At 42.3% G+C, this 13,442-nt stretch overlaps 1 protein-coding gene across 1 annotated transcript in view; it reads right to left on the bottom strand.

Moving 5' to 3' along the window:
• Positions 1-13,442, bottom strand: part of LOC124551211 — a 76,122-nt gene that overhangs the window by 38,097 nt on the left and 24,583 nt on the right. The window contains exon 2 of the mRNA XM_047126201.1: positions 10,361-10,525. Within this exon, the coding sequence (XP_046982157.1) occupies positions 10,361-10,525 (165 nt within the window). The remainder of the gene's footprint in view (positions 1-10,360; positions 10,526-13,442) is intronic.

Below are 13,442 nucleotides of genomic sequence, written 5' to 3'. Positions count from 1 at the left end.
TGTTCTTTGCAATTTAAATTGTTCGTAATTGCAGTTCCTAGCTATTTAGTTGAATTTACTGCCTTAAGATTAGACTGATTTGTCGTGTAATCGAAGTTTAACGGATTCCTTTTAGCACTCATGTAGATGACCTCACTCGTTTCATTCTTTAGGATCAGTTGTCAATTTTCGCACCATGCAGATATCTTTTCTAAGTCGTTTTGCAATTGGTTTTGATATTCTGATGACTTTATTAGTCGATAAACGACAGCGGCATCTGCAAAGAACCTAAGACGGCTGCTCAGATTGTCTCCTAAATGGTTTACATATATAAGGAACAGTAGAGGACCTATAACACTACCTTGGGGAACGCCTGAAATCACTTCTGTTTTACTGAATGACTTTTCGTCAATTACTACGAACCGTGGCCTCTCTGACAGGAAATCTCAGATCCAGTCACATAACTGAGACGATATTCCATAAGCACGCAATTTCACTACAAGCCTCTCGGGTTGTACAGTATCAAAAGGCTTCTGGAAATCTGGAAATACGGAATCAATTTGAAATCCCTTGTCAACAGCACTCAACACTTCGTGTGGCTACAGTACTAGTTCTATTTCACAAGAACGATGTTTCCTAAGTTCGTGTTGACTGTGTGTCAATAGAGCGTTCTCTTCGAGGAAATTCATAATGTTCGAGCACCATATATGTTCCAAAATCCTGTTGCATATCGACGTTAATGATACGGGCCTGTAAATTAATGGATTACTCCTACTAGCTTTCTTGAATATTGGTGTGACCTGCGCAACTATTCAGTCTTCGGGTACAGATCTTTCATCTAGCGAGAGGTTGTATATGGTTCTGAAGTATGCAGCTATTGCATGAGCATACTGCGAAAGGAACCTAACTAGTATACAGTCTAGAAGGGAAGACTTGATTTTATTGATTCACGCTGCTTCGCTACTCCGAGGATCTCTACTTCTAAGTTACTCATTGTGGCAGCTGCTCTTGATTATAATTCTGGAATATTTACTTGGTCTTCTTTGGCGTAGAAGTGTTGGAAGGTGTTTAGTAACTCTGCTTTAGCAGCAGTGTCGTCAATATCGTTTCCATTACTATCGCGCAGAGAAGGCATTGATTGTCTCCTGTCAACGTGTTGTTATTTTTTTCCTGGCTGCCTAAGGACAAACACCGGTAGACATCCATCCGTGAATGAAGAATATGCATGGGCAGCACGTCTATAAGAGAAACCACCATTGTCGAATGGTGCGCAGAGTACATCATAAGGCACACCCGCATATGACAAAATTTACGCCACACCAAGATGGAGGCGCTCAAACGCGCGTACTATAGTCTTGATCTCTTCCCAAGCGATTATCTCGCCTCCGGTCCCTTATAAAGGGCCTTGAAGGGTCGCCGGTTCCTGTCGCACGAGGGTGTGTGCAGCAGGCAGTTTCGGACTCCTTCACGCAGCAGGACAAGAAGTTTTACCAAACTGGTACTCTCTACCTGCGCAGCAGTGGGATTACTGCTTCAGTGCTCACGGTGAGTTTACCTGATTGGCACACCGATTCTGGACTGTATGGCCTTCGAACGGAAACTTTTGGATTGCACTTGATCAGCGGTAGAATCGTTCTGCAGTCAGCTGCAAATTCCGGATGTCTGAAGTTTTCTCAACAACCTTTCGCGAAAAGAATTCCAGTTTTAGTTCACGAAGAATCTGGCGTGTTGATCGAATCTAACAGTAACAAACGTAGCAAAACGCCTCTGAATCGCTTCGACGTCTTCCTTTAACCCAAACTGGTGTGGATCCCAAACACTCGAGCATTATTGGAGAATGGGTCGTGCTAATGCTACATATGCTGTCTGCTTTACAAACGAGCTAAGTTTCCTGGAATTCTTGCGGTAAACCAAAGTCGATCATTTGTCTTGCCTTCTACCGGTCTTAAGATCTACCTTCTTTCGTAATCGCTGTGCAACGTTACGTCCAGGTACTTCATCGACGTAGCTGTGTCACGCAACACACGACTAGTTAGTTATTTACGTGTTCCACTGATGAATCTCACGGCACCCGTTATGATGTGGAACGTGTCAAGTGCATAAGAAATGCACACATGAATCAAGGTTTTTTTAAGCTTAAAATTTTTATCTACCCCATTACCTTAAATGGCACAAAATACATATATTATACCCATAAATTTATTTATTCCTATTCAGGAATTCATCTATGCTACAGAAGGATTTGTCAAGGAGATATGATTTAAATTTATTTTTGAAACTATTACTGCTGTCCGTCAGACATTTTATTTCATCTAGTAGTCTATCGAAAAGTTTTACAACATAATATTTTATCCCTTTCTGTGCCAAAGATAGGTTAAGTAGAGAATAGTGTAAGTCTTTCTTTCTTCTGGTATTATAATCATGAATGACACTGTTGTTTCTGGACTGGTCGACTTTGCTGAGAACAAATTTCATTACCGAGTAAATTAACTGTCAAGCTGTTGTAAGAATTCCTAATCTTTAAAAAAGATCCCTACAAGATGTGCCACTATGAATCCCACACATTTTTCTAACAACTTTCCTTTGACCAGTGAATACTTTTTGACTAAGTGTTGAGTTACCCCAAAATATTATTACGTATGACATCAGAGAGTGAAAGTATGCAAAGTACGTTAGCGTACTAACTTCCATATCCTCAAAATTAGCAATTATTCTAATTGCAAAAGTTTCTGAACCTAGTCGCTTTAGGAGATAAAAATATGAATTTTCCAGTTGAGATTCTCATCTATATGTACACCCAAAACGTTAGTAAGCTCTACCCTGGGTACTGTCTTCTGTTGATGTGTTCTATTTATTGAACTGCACTCCTTGCAGCAGAAAATTAGATGTAGTGTGTTTTTTCAAAGTTCAGAAGAAGCCCATCCGCAGAAAACCAGTTAACAACTTTTCCAAAGACCTTATTTATATCATTTTCTATTGGAGTTTCTTTTATTGGGTTAATCATCATACGTGTATCATCAGCAAACTAATACTGTATTGGAGTCTTACAGAATTGTTTTTCCTACTTATCTGCGTTTACTTGTATCTTCCTCCTTTAGAGCCAGTTGCCACCGATAACACGAAACAGAAATTTTGTCTACGTCATCTTGGGTCCCCCTGCAATCAAATGGTTCAAATGGCTCTGAGCACTATGGGACTTAACATCTGTGGTCATCAGTCCCCTAGAACTTAGAACTACTTAAACCTAACTAACCTAAGGACATCACACACATCCATGCCCTAGGCAGGATTCCAACCTGCGACCGTAGCAGTCGCGCGGTTCCTGACTGAGCGCCTAGAACCGCTAGACCACCGCGGCCGGCCCCCTGCAATCACTCAATGATGATGCCTTCCCGCACACCACAGCGTCATCAGCAAACACACGCACATTGATGCTCATCTGACAGACCATTTATGTATAAAGGTAACAAGACCGGTCCTATCACACTTCCATGGGGCATTTCTGGCGATACCCCTCTCTGATGCCGGCCGGAGTGGCCGAGCGGTTCTAGGTGCTACAGTCTGGAACCGCGCGACCGCTACGGTCGCAGACCCGAATCCTGCCTCGGGGATGGATGTGTGTGATCTCCTTACGTTAGTTAGGTTTAAGTAGTTCTAAGTACTAGGGGACTGATGACCTCAGAAGTTAAGTCCCACAGTGCTCAGAGCCATTTGAACCCCTCTCTGATGCACATTCACATAACCTACTGGGTTCTATTAATTAGAAGCTCTTCGAGCCATTCACACATGTGAGGTCTTATGACGTACACACGGACCTTACTTAACAGTCTGCAGTGGAGCACTGTCAAACGCTTTAGTGAAACATAGAAACGTGCAATGGGCAAGCCTCTTCGTCTCTCCATAGCGACCAACTTACGTCCATATGGAGGTGCTCGCTGTAGTGAAGAGATATTCCTCTAGAACCTCCACCCACGTCATTTATTTCTGTTATCAAATTGACGGTTCTTCCATACTCCTGGTTGTGTCTGATCACTTGAGTCCTCTTATAGTCAAGATGAGCCATAAATAATCTATTTTCTCTCCAATTCGATTTGTAGACTGTCGAAAGACGTGAGAAATAGGCGTACTTACCAGATATAAGCTGTTTCTCCGGCGTATCAGTGGGAAGAGGAAATTGTGGAAACCACTGACAAGAAGTTACAAGAAATGGTACAGAATGATAGGACGTGGGTTAAGACGCCAAGAAACAGTCTTCATCGCACTTGATGGATTTTAACTGTCGTTTGGGTTCTATACAAGTTGTAAACAACTTTCCGCTGCCTGTATTGTGTCCTTGGTACTTTCAGAGTAACAACATGTGTATTCAAGTCAACATTACGTATCACAGTAACGGACATCGCAGTTTTAGTCTGTAGCCATACGTTGAAATACCGTAGTTGATGGCGTAACGTCTCACTCTGTAGCCATGCGCTTAAATACCGTGCTTGAGAGCGTAACGACCTCAGTTACTGGATTCAGAAAAAAATCCTTTATTGGTCAAGATCGTAATTTACTGTTATTATTATTTTAGTAATTAAATTGTGATCTTGAATAATGAAGAATTTCTCTGAACCCATTAACCACTAACAATTACAGATCGCGTATCTCCAACTTGACCACGTCAGGAAACAACAGTTTAATTTCCTGTCGACTGCCGGCTCGTTGTCGGTGAAGTTCCAGGTGGAAGACGGATGTGAACGAAAACCATTAGTTTCGTTTTTCGAAGGAACGGTCCCCAGATTGCCTTCGGCGGTTTAGGGCAACATTAGAAAACACGAATCTCCATAACCAGATAGGGAATTCAAACCAGCATATCTGTTTGCAAGCCAAAAGTCAACACCAGGGACAATCAGCACAGACCTCTAAAACCGGCTGGGTACTACGAGACGTAGTCATAAAGCTTCCGTTACCACCTCGGAAAAATTAAGTTACGAAACCAATTTTTTGCTTGCCGACGGGCACATTCCTGTAGTTCTGTTACAAATTTAAAAGCGCATGCCAGACTGCCACAGCACATTGCTAGAGGACCCAAAATAGCGCAGACTACCGCATTACACGTCTAGAGGAGCCAGATTGGTGTAACGCATCTTCAAGATGATGATGATTATACTTTTAAAGAGATGAAGCATCTTCGTCATTTGTCTCTTATTCAGTCTCTGACCCCCATCCCCCACTCCACGGAATCTGTATACTTGAATTGTCTCCGTGTACGTGCGAGAACATTTGTAAATGTTAGCGTGTCGTGTATGTGAGGTTGACTAGGGTACCAGCCTGATATTCACCTAATGGAACGTGAGAAACCACCGAAAAACCACTTCCAGACCGGGATGGCGATTATCGCTGAAACAACCCGTTATCGGTTACACTGGCACCTTTCGTCTGCAGTTTAACCTGACTGTTAAAACCGCTCAAAACAACCATCTTCCGAAATATATATTTTCGTATTTTTTTCTGTTACTTCCAGTAATAAACGTAGACTTCGAACGTAGAGTGAAAAACTCTAGAGGAAGCGAAAGAGCAGATGATCACGATCGATAGAGTGTTGGGGCTACGGCAGAAGTCGATCTCATCGTTTCCAGCAAAGATTGCCTAAATGAAGCGGTAAGCGAGAGGGAAAGGTCACGAGTTGGTGACATCCCTGCATCGTCCCTTTTGGATGGCATCAGTTATTCACGTTGAGCAACCAAAAATTTAAGGGTTCAGTCATTTTCTCAAGTGTACAGTACATAAATAAAATTGTAGGTATTATAGCGATAAAACTTACCTGCTCTTCCAAGGATCATTGCTGATGTTTTCTCCTTATATAATGTCATATGCTTGTTGTGTCATCTCCTGCCTTTAATCTTTTAAAGCACATGGAGCACTGCACTTCATTGCTACGGCACTTCGTAAAATACAGGATGTCAAATCAATCGCCTTCCAGCAGTCTAGTTTCGACGATTTACACTACTGGCCATTAAAATTGCTACACCAAGAAGAAATGCCACCGGCACCAACCTTGTGTGAATGCTCTGAGCTAATCATTTTCATATCACAGCATCTTCTTCCTGTCGGTTAAATTTCACGTCTGTAGCACTTCATCTTCTTGGTGTAGCAATGTTAATGGCCAGTAGTGTAGCTCAGTATGATAAATCAAGCAAACATAAATTGGCTTCTTCTATGGCTGTTGCTACAGTTTGTAAACTCAATCAATTCTTCGCCAGAAAAGGGGACATTCGTTTCACACATCCTAAGAAATTCTGCTTAGGTTCTTTGAAACACATATTAAAAAATGTAAACTACTTTCAGCATAAACATGTTATCTATAAGGGGCATAATGAAATCAAAGCATCGGTATTCTGGAGTTTTTACATTAAGTATAATAAGGAAAGATATAATATTATCTTTGGGGGCTGACCTAATGCTAACCCGAAATTTCTTTAAGACACTTCATTAAAGTCGGCTCTCCATAGTGAGAACCATACAGTTATGAGCATTAATTTGTATCAAGATAGAATGGTTAACTAGCAAACGCATAATGTGTGAAGTGTCAAGAAAGGAAGTGGCTACATTCGCTGCAGCTGATGGAATTTTTGTGTACCATTTCGTATATCATAATCAAAGCTACAGTTCCATGCACTGCAAAACAAGTGCCATTAAAAAGTCTATGATGTCAAGTTTAGTTGTGAATGAACAGAAGCTAATGCTATTGTCAATAATGTTTTAACGCCTTGGGCCAAACAACTTCTTAAGGAACAGACTGATTATGTAAACTTGGTAAGGTTATCCATTGCTACCAGTAATCACAAATCAACGAAATTTGATACAGTATTAGTTAAATTTTTCATTTCAGAAAACAAGGTGCATCCAAAAATATTGGAATTCATTTCTAGTGAAGATTAAACTTCTAATCTAACATCTAAAAATGTGATGTCAGTTCTGCACGATAACTGCCAAGAATCAAAGTTTCTGCTGGAAATACGAACAGTGTGTTTGGTGGAGTAAACAGAAGTGGCAGAGAAAATGGTTTTGTTAAATTATAAGCCAGCCTTGGTAGGAATTATGGAAGTGAGTTGAAGGGCGCACATAATCCACAACAGTGTGGAAACAGTCGTTGGAAAACTGGCAATTGATGCAGAGAATATCATCTGTAAAATTTTCAAGTATTTTCATATTTATTCTATAAGGGTGCAAAACTCCATTTTGTAAATGGCAGTCACCGCTAACTGCTAGGTCAAAGCAGTACCAGATGGTTGGCATTACTTCCTGCTTTCGAAACAATTTAGAGATTATAAACCGCTGGATTCTTTATTGTATGATTATATGATAGCGGAACAAACACTGGTAGCAGTTACTTATGTACGATACCTGGGAGTATGCGTACGGAACGGTTTGAAGTGGAATGATCATATAAAATTAATTGTTGGTAAGGCGGGTACCATGTTGAGATTAAATGGGAGAGTCCTTAGAAAATGTAGTCCATCAACAAAGGAGGTGGCTGACAAAACACTCGTTCGACCTATAGTTGAGTATTGCTCATCAGTGTGGGATCCGTACCAGATCGGTCTGACGGAGGAGATAGAGAAGATCGAAAGAAGAGCGGCGCGTTTCGTCACAGGGTTATTTGGTAACCGTGATAGCGTTACGGAGATGTTTAGCGGACTCTGCAAGAGAGGCGCTTTGCATCGCGGTGTACCTTTCTGTCCAGATTTCGAGAGGGTGCGTTTCTGGATGAGGTATCGAATATATTGCGTCCCCCTACTTATACCTCCCGAGGAGATCACGAATGTAAAATTAGAGAGATTCGAGCGCGCACGGAGGCTTTCCGGCAGTCGTTCTTCCCGCGAACCATACGCGACTGGAACAGAAAAGGGAAGTAATGACAGTGGCACGTAAAGTGCCCTCCGCCACACACCGTTGGGTGGCTTGCGGAGTATAAGTGTAGATGTAGATGTAAAATAATTATTTCCCCTCTTGAATCAGACTGGCCTTTATTTTTGAAATCAGTTTTCAACGATGAGGAATCTGAATTATAATTGAGCTTTGCTCGTAGTTAGAGCAATCTTTTTAAAGAAGAATTCGAGAAATCGAAAAGCAGAACGCCTGCCTTACTGGTAGGAAAAATAAAAACCGGAAAGAAAATAATTTTCTGAGTTTTCAATCTATATTGAAGAGATTATATGCCGATGATCAAGTTGCCCACAGTAGTTTTCTTCCTATGCTCATTCATTCTGAGCATAACGTAGCATTTGAATATTTAGTTTCACGAGGGAAGCAGATTTCAAATTATAATTCCCTTTGTTCGACCACTTTGAAAAACGTGCTCCAGTGGAATGATACACATAGAACGAAGTATACCATTGATTCAGAAAGTAAGCAGTGTAGAAACAGACAATGCAGAACTATTTGAAGAATACTATATTGTCAAAATGAATGTAGCTGAAAAATTAAATTACTACAACGATTCCGAGGACGAGGTGCACTGATGATGCTTTACCTCAATAAGGCCAAACGAGTTTGGTGAAAAAACCCGCATTTTTCAAGTTGCAACGACAGAACAAAAATACCCACAGTTATAGTAAAGCAACTACAGACAACATGGCCACATAAATGAAGAAGTGTAGAAAATGACTAGTACTGGTACAGGGTTCGGTCTGCCACGCACCTTACGTCGGCATGCGGAGTATGTACGTAGATGTAGATCCCCTCAGTGTAGCAGCCACACGGACTGTAATCATCAGTGAGTTCCTTCAGCTGTATACGGTATAACAGAATAAATTTATGGACTCTCTTCGTCTTCGAGGCTAGACGAGGGGATACGCGATATTGACGGCAAGTCTCGCAGGGGTGTCTAATTTTTTTTTTGTCCTCTGTGCATACGTATAATCTAATATACACTACTGGCAATTAAAATTGCTACACCAAGATGAAATGCACATGATAAACGGGTATTCATTGGACAAATATATAATACTAGAACTGACATGTGATTACATTTTCACGCAATTTGGGTGCATAGATCGTGAGAAATCAGTACCCACAACAACCACCTCTGGCCGTTTTCACGGACTTGATACGCCAGGGCATTGAGTCAGACAGAGCTTGGATGGCGTATACAGGTACAGCTGCCCATGCAGCTTCCACACGATACCACAGTTCATCAAGAGCAGTGACTGGCGTATTGCGACGAGCCAGTTGCTCGACCACCATTGACCAGACATTTTCATTTGGTGAGAGATCTGGAGAATGTGCTGGCCAGGGCAGCAGTCGAACATTTTCTGTATCCAGAAAGGCCCGTACACGACCTGCAACATGCGGTCGTGCATTATCCCGCTGAAATGTAGAGTTTCGCAGGGATCGAATGAAGGGTAGAGCCACGGGTCGTAACACATCCGAAATGTAACGTCCACTGTTGAAAGTGCCGTCAATGCGAACAAGAGGTGACCGAGACGTGTAACCAATGGCACCCTATACCATCACGCCGGGTGATACGCCAGTATGTCGATGACGAATACACGCTTCCAATGTGCGTTCACCGCGATGTCGCCAAACACGGATGCAACCATCATGATGCTGTAAACAGAACCTGGATTCATCCGAAAAAATGACGTTTTGCCATTCGTGCACCCAGGTTCGTCGTTGAATACACCATCGCAGGCGCTCCTGTCTGTGATGCATCGTCAAGGATAACCGCAGCCATGGTATCCGCACTGATAGTCCATGCTGCTGCAAACGTCGTCAAACTGTTCGTACAGATGGTTGTTGTCTAGCAAACGTCCGCATTTGTTGACTCAGGGATCGAGACGTGGCTGCATTAACCGTTACAGCCATGCGGATAAGATGGCTGTCATCTCGACTGCTAGTGATACGTGGCCGTTGGGATCCAGCACGGCGTTCCGTATTACCCTCCTGAACCCACCGATTCCATGTTCTGCTAACAGTCATTGGATCTCGATCAAAGCGAGCAGCAATGTCACGATATGTTAAACCGCAATCGCGATAGGCTACAATCCGACCTTTATCAAAGTCGGAAACGTGATGATACGCGTTTCTCCTCCTTACACGAAGCATCACAACAACGTTTCACCAGGCAACGCCGGTCGACTGCTGTTTGTGTATGAGAAATCGGTTGGAAACTTTGCTCATGTCAGCACGTTGTAGGTGTCGCCACCGGCGCCAACCTTGTGTGAATGCTCTGCACCATCTGCTTCCTGTCGGTTAAATTTCGCGTTTGTAGCACGTCATCTTCGTGATGTAGCAATTTTAATTGCCAGTAGTGTAGTACAAAGCTCAGTGAAAAGAAAAACAAACGTCGATTACTGAATAAGTGACGGTAAAGGTAGCATTCATAGTCCGCAGTTACCTCGAAGCCATGCCGAAAGAACTCGCCGTCCAGGAAGAGGTTCATGAAGAACATCTGGCCGACGTCGACAGCGAAGTTGAGAGCCTCGCAGAAGAGGATGACCCAGCCGGTGAAGGCGCCATTGCCCCTGTGTCCCAGCAACAACCTGCCAGCGCCAGGCAAGCCCTGCAACAACAACAGACACTCCTCTACAACACCAGCCAGGTCAGTCTTCAATTGTGTGATGTTAGTGATGTGCTGCCCTGAAGACTTATCAAGGCACTTGGGATAAGATGTTTCGATCTAGGGAAAGCGTTCGACAATGTAACGGGAGCAAGATGTTCGAAATCATAAGAAAAATTGAAACTTCCTGGCAGATTAAAACTGTGTGTCGGACCGAGACTCGAACTCGAGACCTTTGCCTTTCGCGGGCAAGTGCCCTATCAACTGAGCTACTCAAGCACGACTCACACCCCGTCCTCACAGTTTCTGACAGTATCTTGTCTCCTACCTTCCGAACTTTACAGAAGCCCTCCTGCGAACCTTGCAGAACTAGCACTCCTGAAAGAAAGGATATAGCGGAGACATGGCTTAGCCACAGCCTGGGGGATGTTTCCAGAATGAGATTTTCACTCTGCTGCGGAGTGTGCGCTGATATGAAACTTCCTGGCAGATTAAAACTGTGTGCCGGACCGAGACTCGAACTCGGGACCTTTGCCTTTCGCGGGAAAGTGCTCTACCAACTGAGCTACCCAAGCACGACTCACGCCCCGTCCTCACAGCTTTACTTCTGCCAGTATCTCGTCTCCTACCTCTCCGCTGCAGAGTGAAAATCTCATTCTGGAAACATCCCCCAGGCTGTGGTTAAGCCATGTCTCCGCAATGTCCTTTCTTTCAGCGGTGCTAGTTCTACAGGGTTCGCAGGAGAGCTTCTGTAAAGTCTGGAAGGTAGGAGACGAGATACTGGCAGAAGTAAGGCTGTGAGGATGGGGCGTGAGTCGTGCTTGGGTAGCTCAGTTGGTAGAGCACTTGCCCGCGAAAGGCAAAGGTCCCGAGTTCGAGTCTCGGTCGGGCACACAGTTTTAATCTGCCAGGAAGTTTCATATCAGCGCAGACTCCGCTGCAGAGTGAAAATCTCATTCCATAAGAAAAATTGTTATACACTGAAGCGCGAAAGAAACTGGTATAGGTAATCGTATTCAAATACAGAGATATGTAAACAGGCAGAATTCTGCGCTGCTGTCGACAACACATATATAAGACAGCAAGCGTCTGGCGCAGTTGTTAGATCGGTTACTGCTGCTACAATGGCAGGTTATCAAGATTTAAGGGGCTCCGGAAAGGCTGAAAATCATGAAAAGTTTAATTTTTATTTTTTGCGTTTTCTGAATCTGCTGACTATTACCTTTTAATAGATATGTAATTTATTCAATTCCGAAGACTACAACTATTTTTAAATTTTTTTTTTGAAATGTGTTCTACATGGGCGTGATCCACTGTGGCGCTGTTAAACTGCTGTCAAATGGTGTTATTATTAACGTCCGTGTTCATCAGGTACATTTTAGTGATGTGAGACAAAGTATGTGTTGTGGCTAACCTGTGATGGTTCAATATATATCGCTGGTGTGATTGTCGATTGTTTCATGTTTATTTACTCTGTCGTCATCTCGAAAATATTCATAATTAATTCTGTTTCTTGAGTCTCTGTTTTGTTGAAGTATAATAATGAATAAAAGTAAAGTTATTAGAAATCCTCTGAAGGCTTTTAAGAAAAGGAGAAATGTTGGAAAGCCAAAGGTATGTGTTATTACTGTAAACAATAAAGACGATAACCAAGTGAGTGAACCTAACCTCTCAAGTACACCTGCCCATAGCAGTCAAAGTGAGAAAGAAAATACTTCACAGAAGAAGCTTGGTTCAATGAGTGAAAACTATGAATGTTTTATGGGCGAATCGGATGTGAATGAAATATTTGATATGTCGGTTCTCAAAGGAATTTTTTCAAACTGTGTAAGATGTATTCATTGTAGTGAAGTTGGTCTGGAACTCTCCATAATAAAGCACGTAGGACTTGCTAGCGAAATACAACTGAAATGTGATAAGTGTTCATACATGACCACCTTTTGGAACAGTGTTGCAGTAACTGCAACTGAAGAAAATGGTAGCAAAATCTACGAATACAACAACGAGCGATGCTTGCTTTAGACAAGGAACGCCTTCGGGCTGCAGACAGGGCTGTAAAGAGTCTAGAAATACAAGCAAGAGTAAACAGGAGGAGGAACAAGAGGAAGCTGGAGGAGGAGTTTGCAGAGGATGAAGATAATCCATCCTATGGACCTGGAATGCACTAAAAAGTTAATCCAGTCTTTGTCGCTCGATTCCCAAAACTTTTATTTTCTCATACTAATTACATGTTTTCTAAGGATCTTCCAAACATATTTGTTTCAAACTTTCAGTAAATGTTACACAGTACCTTCTGCATAATTTAACATAGCCTTTTTCCAAAAAACTGTATATTTTTGAATATATAAATAAATAATTGCAAAAAAATGTTGTGAATTTTCATTACAATTGAAAAAAAAATCATCTTTAATAACTGAACTAAAATTTAGTAAAATCCCTGTGTTAAGTTGTAGCCCATATTGCAATAAATAATCTGTAAAAAGTTCAACTTCCTACCTCAAATACTTTGTGAGGAAAGATGTAATTTATAAGCGTTATTTTAACATTGCAAGTATAGGGCGTTCCGGAGCCCCTTAAGTGAGTTTGAACATGGTGTTATAGTCGACGCACGAGAGATAGGACACAGCATCTCCTAGGCAGCGATGAAGTGTGGATTTCCCGTACGACCATTTCACGACTGTACCGTGAATATCAGGAATCCGGTAAAACATCAAATCTCCAACGTCGCTGCTGCAGGAAAAAAAAAACTCCTGCAAGAACGGGAATGACGACGACTAAGGACAATCGTTCAACGTCACAGAAGTGCAACCGTTCCGCAGATCGCTGCAGATTTCAATTTTGGGCCATCAAAGAGCATCAGCGTGCGAACCATTCGAAGAAACATCATCGATGTGGGGTTTCGCAGCCCACTCGTGTGCCC

Source organism: Schistocerca americana, chromosome 9 (genome assembly GCF_021461395.2).
Source record: "Schistocerca americana isolate TAMUIC-IGC-003095 chromosome 9, iqSchAmer2.1, whole genome shotgun sequence".
Taxonomy (NCBI): Eukaryota; Metazoa; Arthropoda; class Insecta; order Orthoptera; family Acrididae; genus Schistocerca; species Schistocerca americana.
This window is presented reverse-complemented; position numbering and strand designations above follow the sequence as displayed.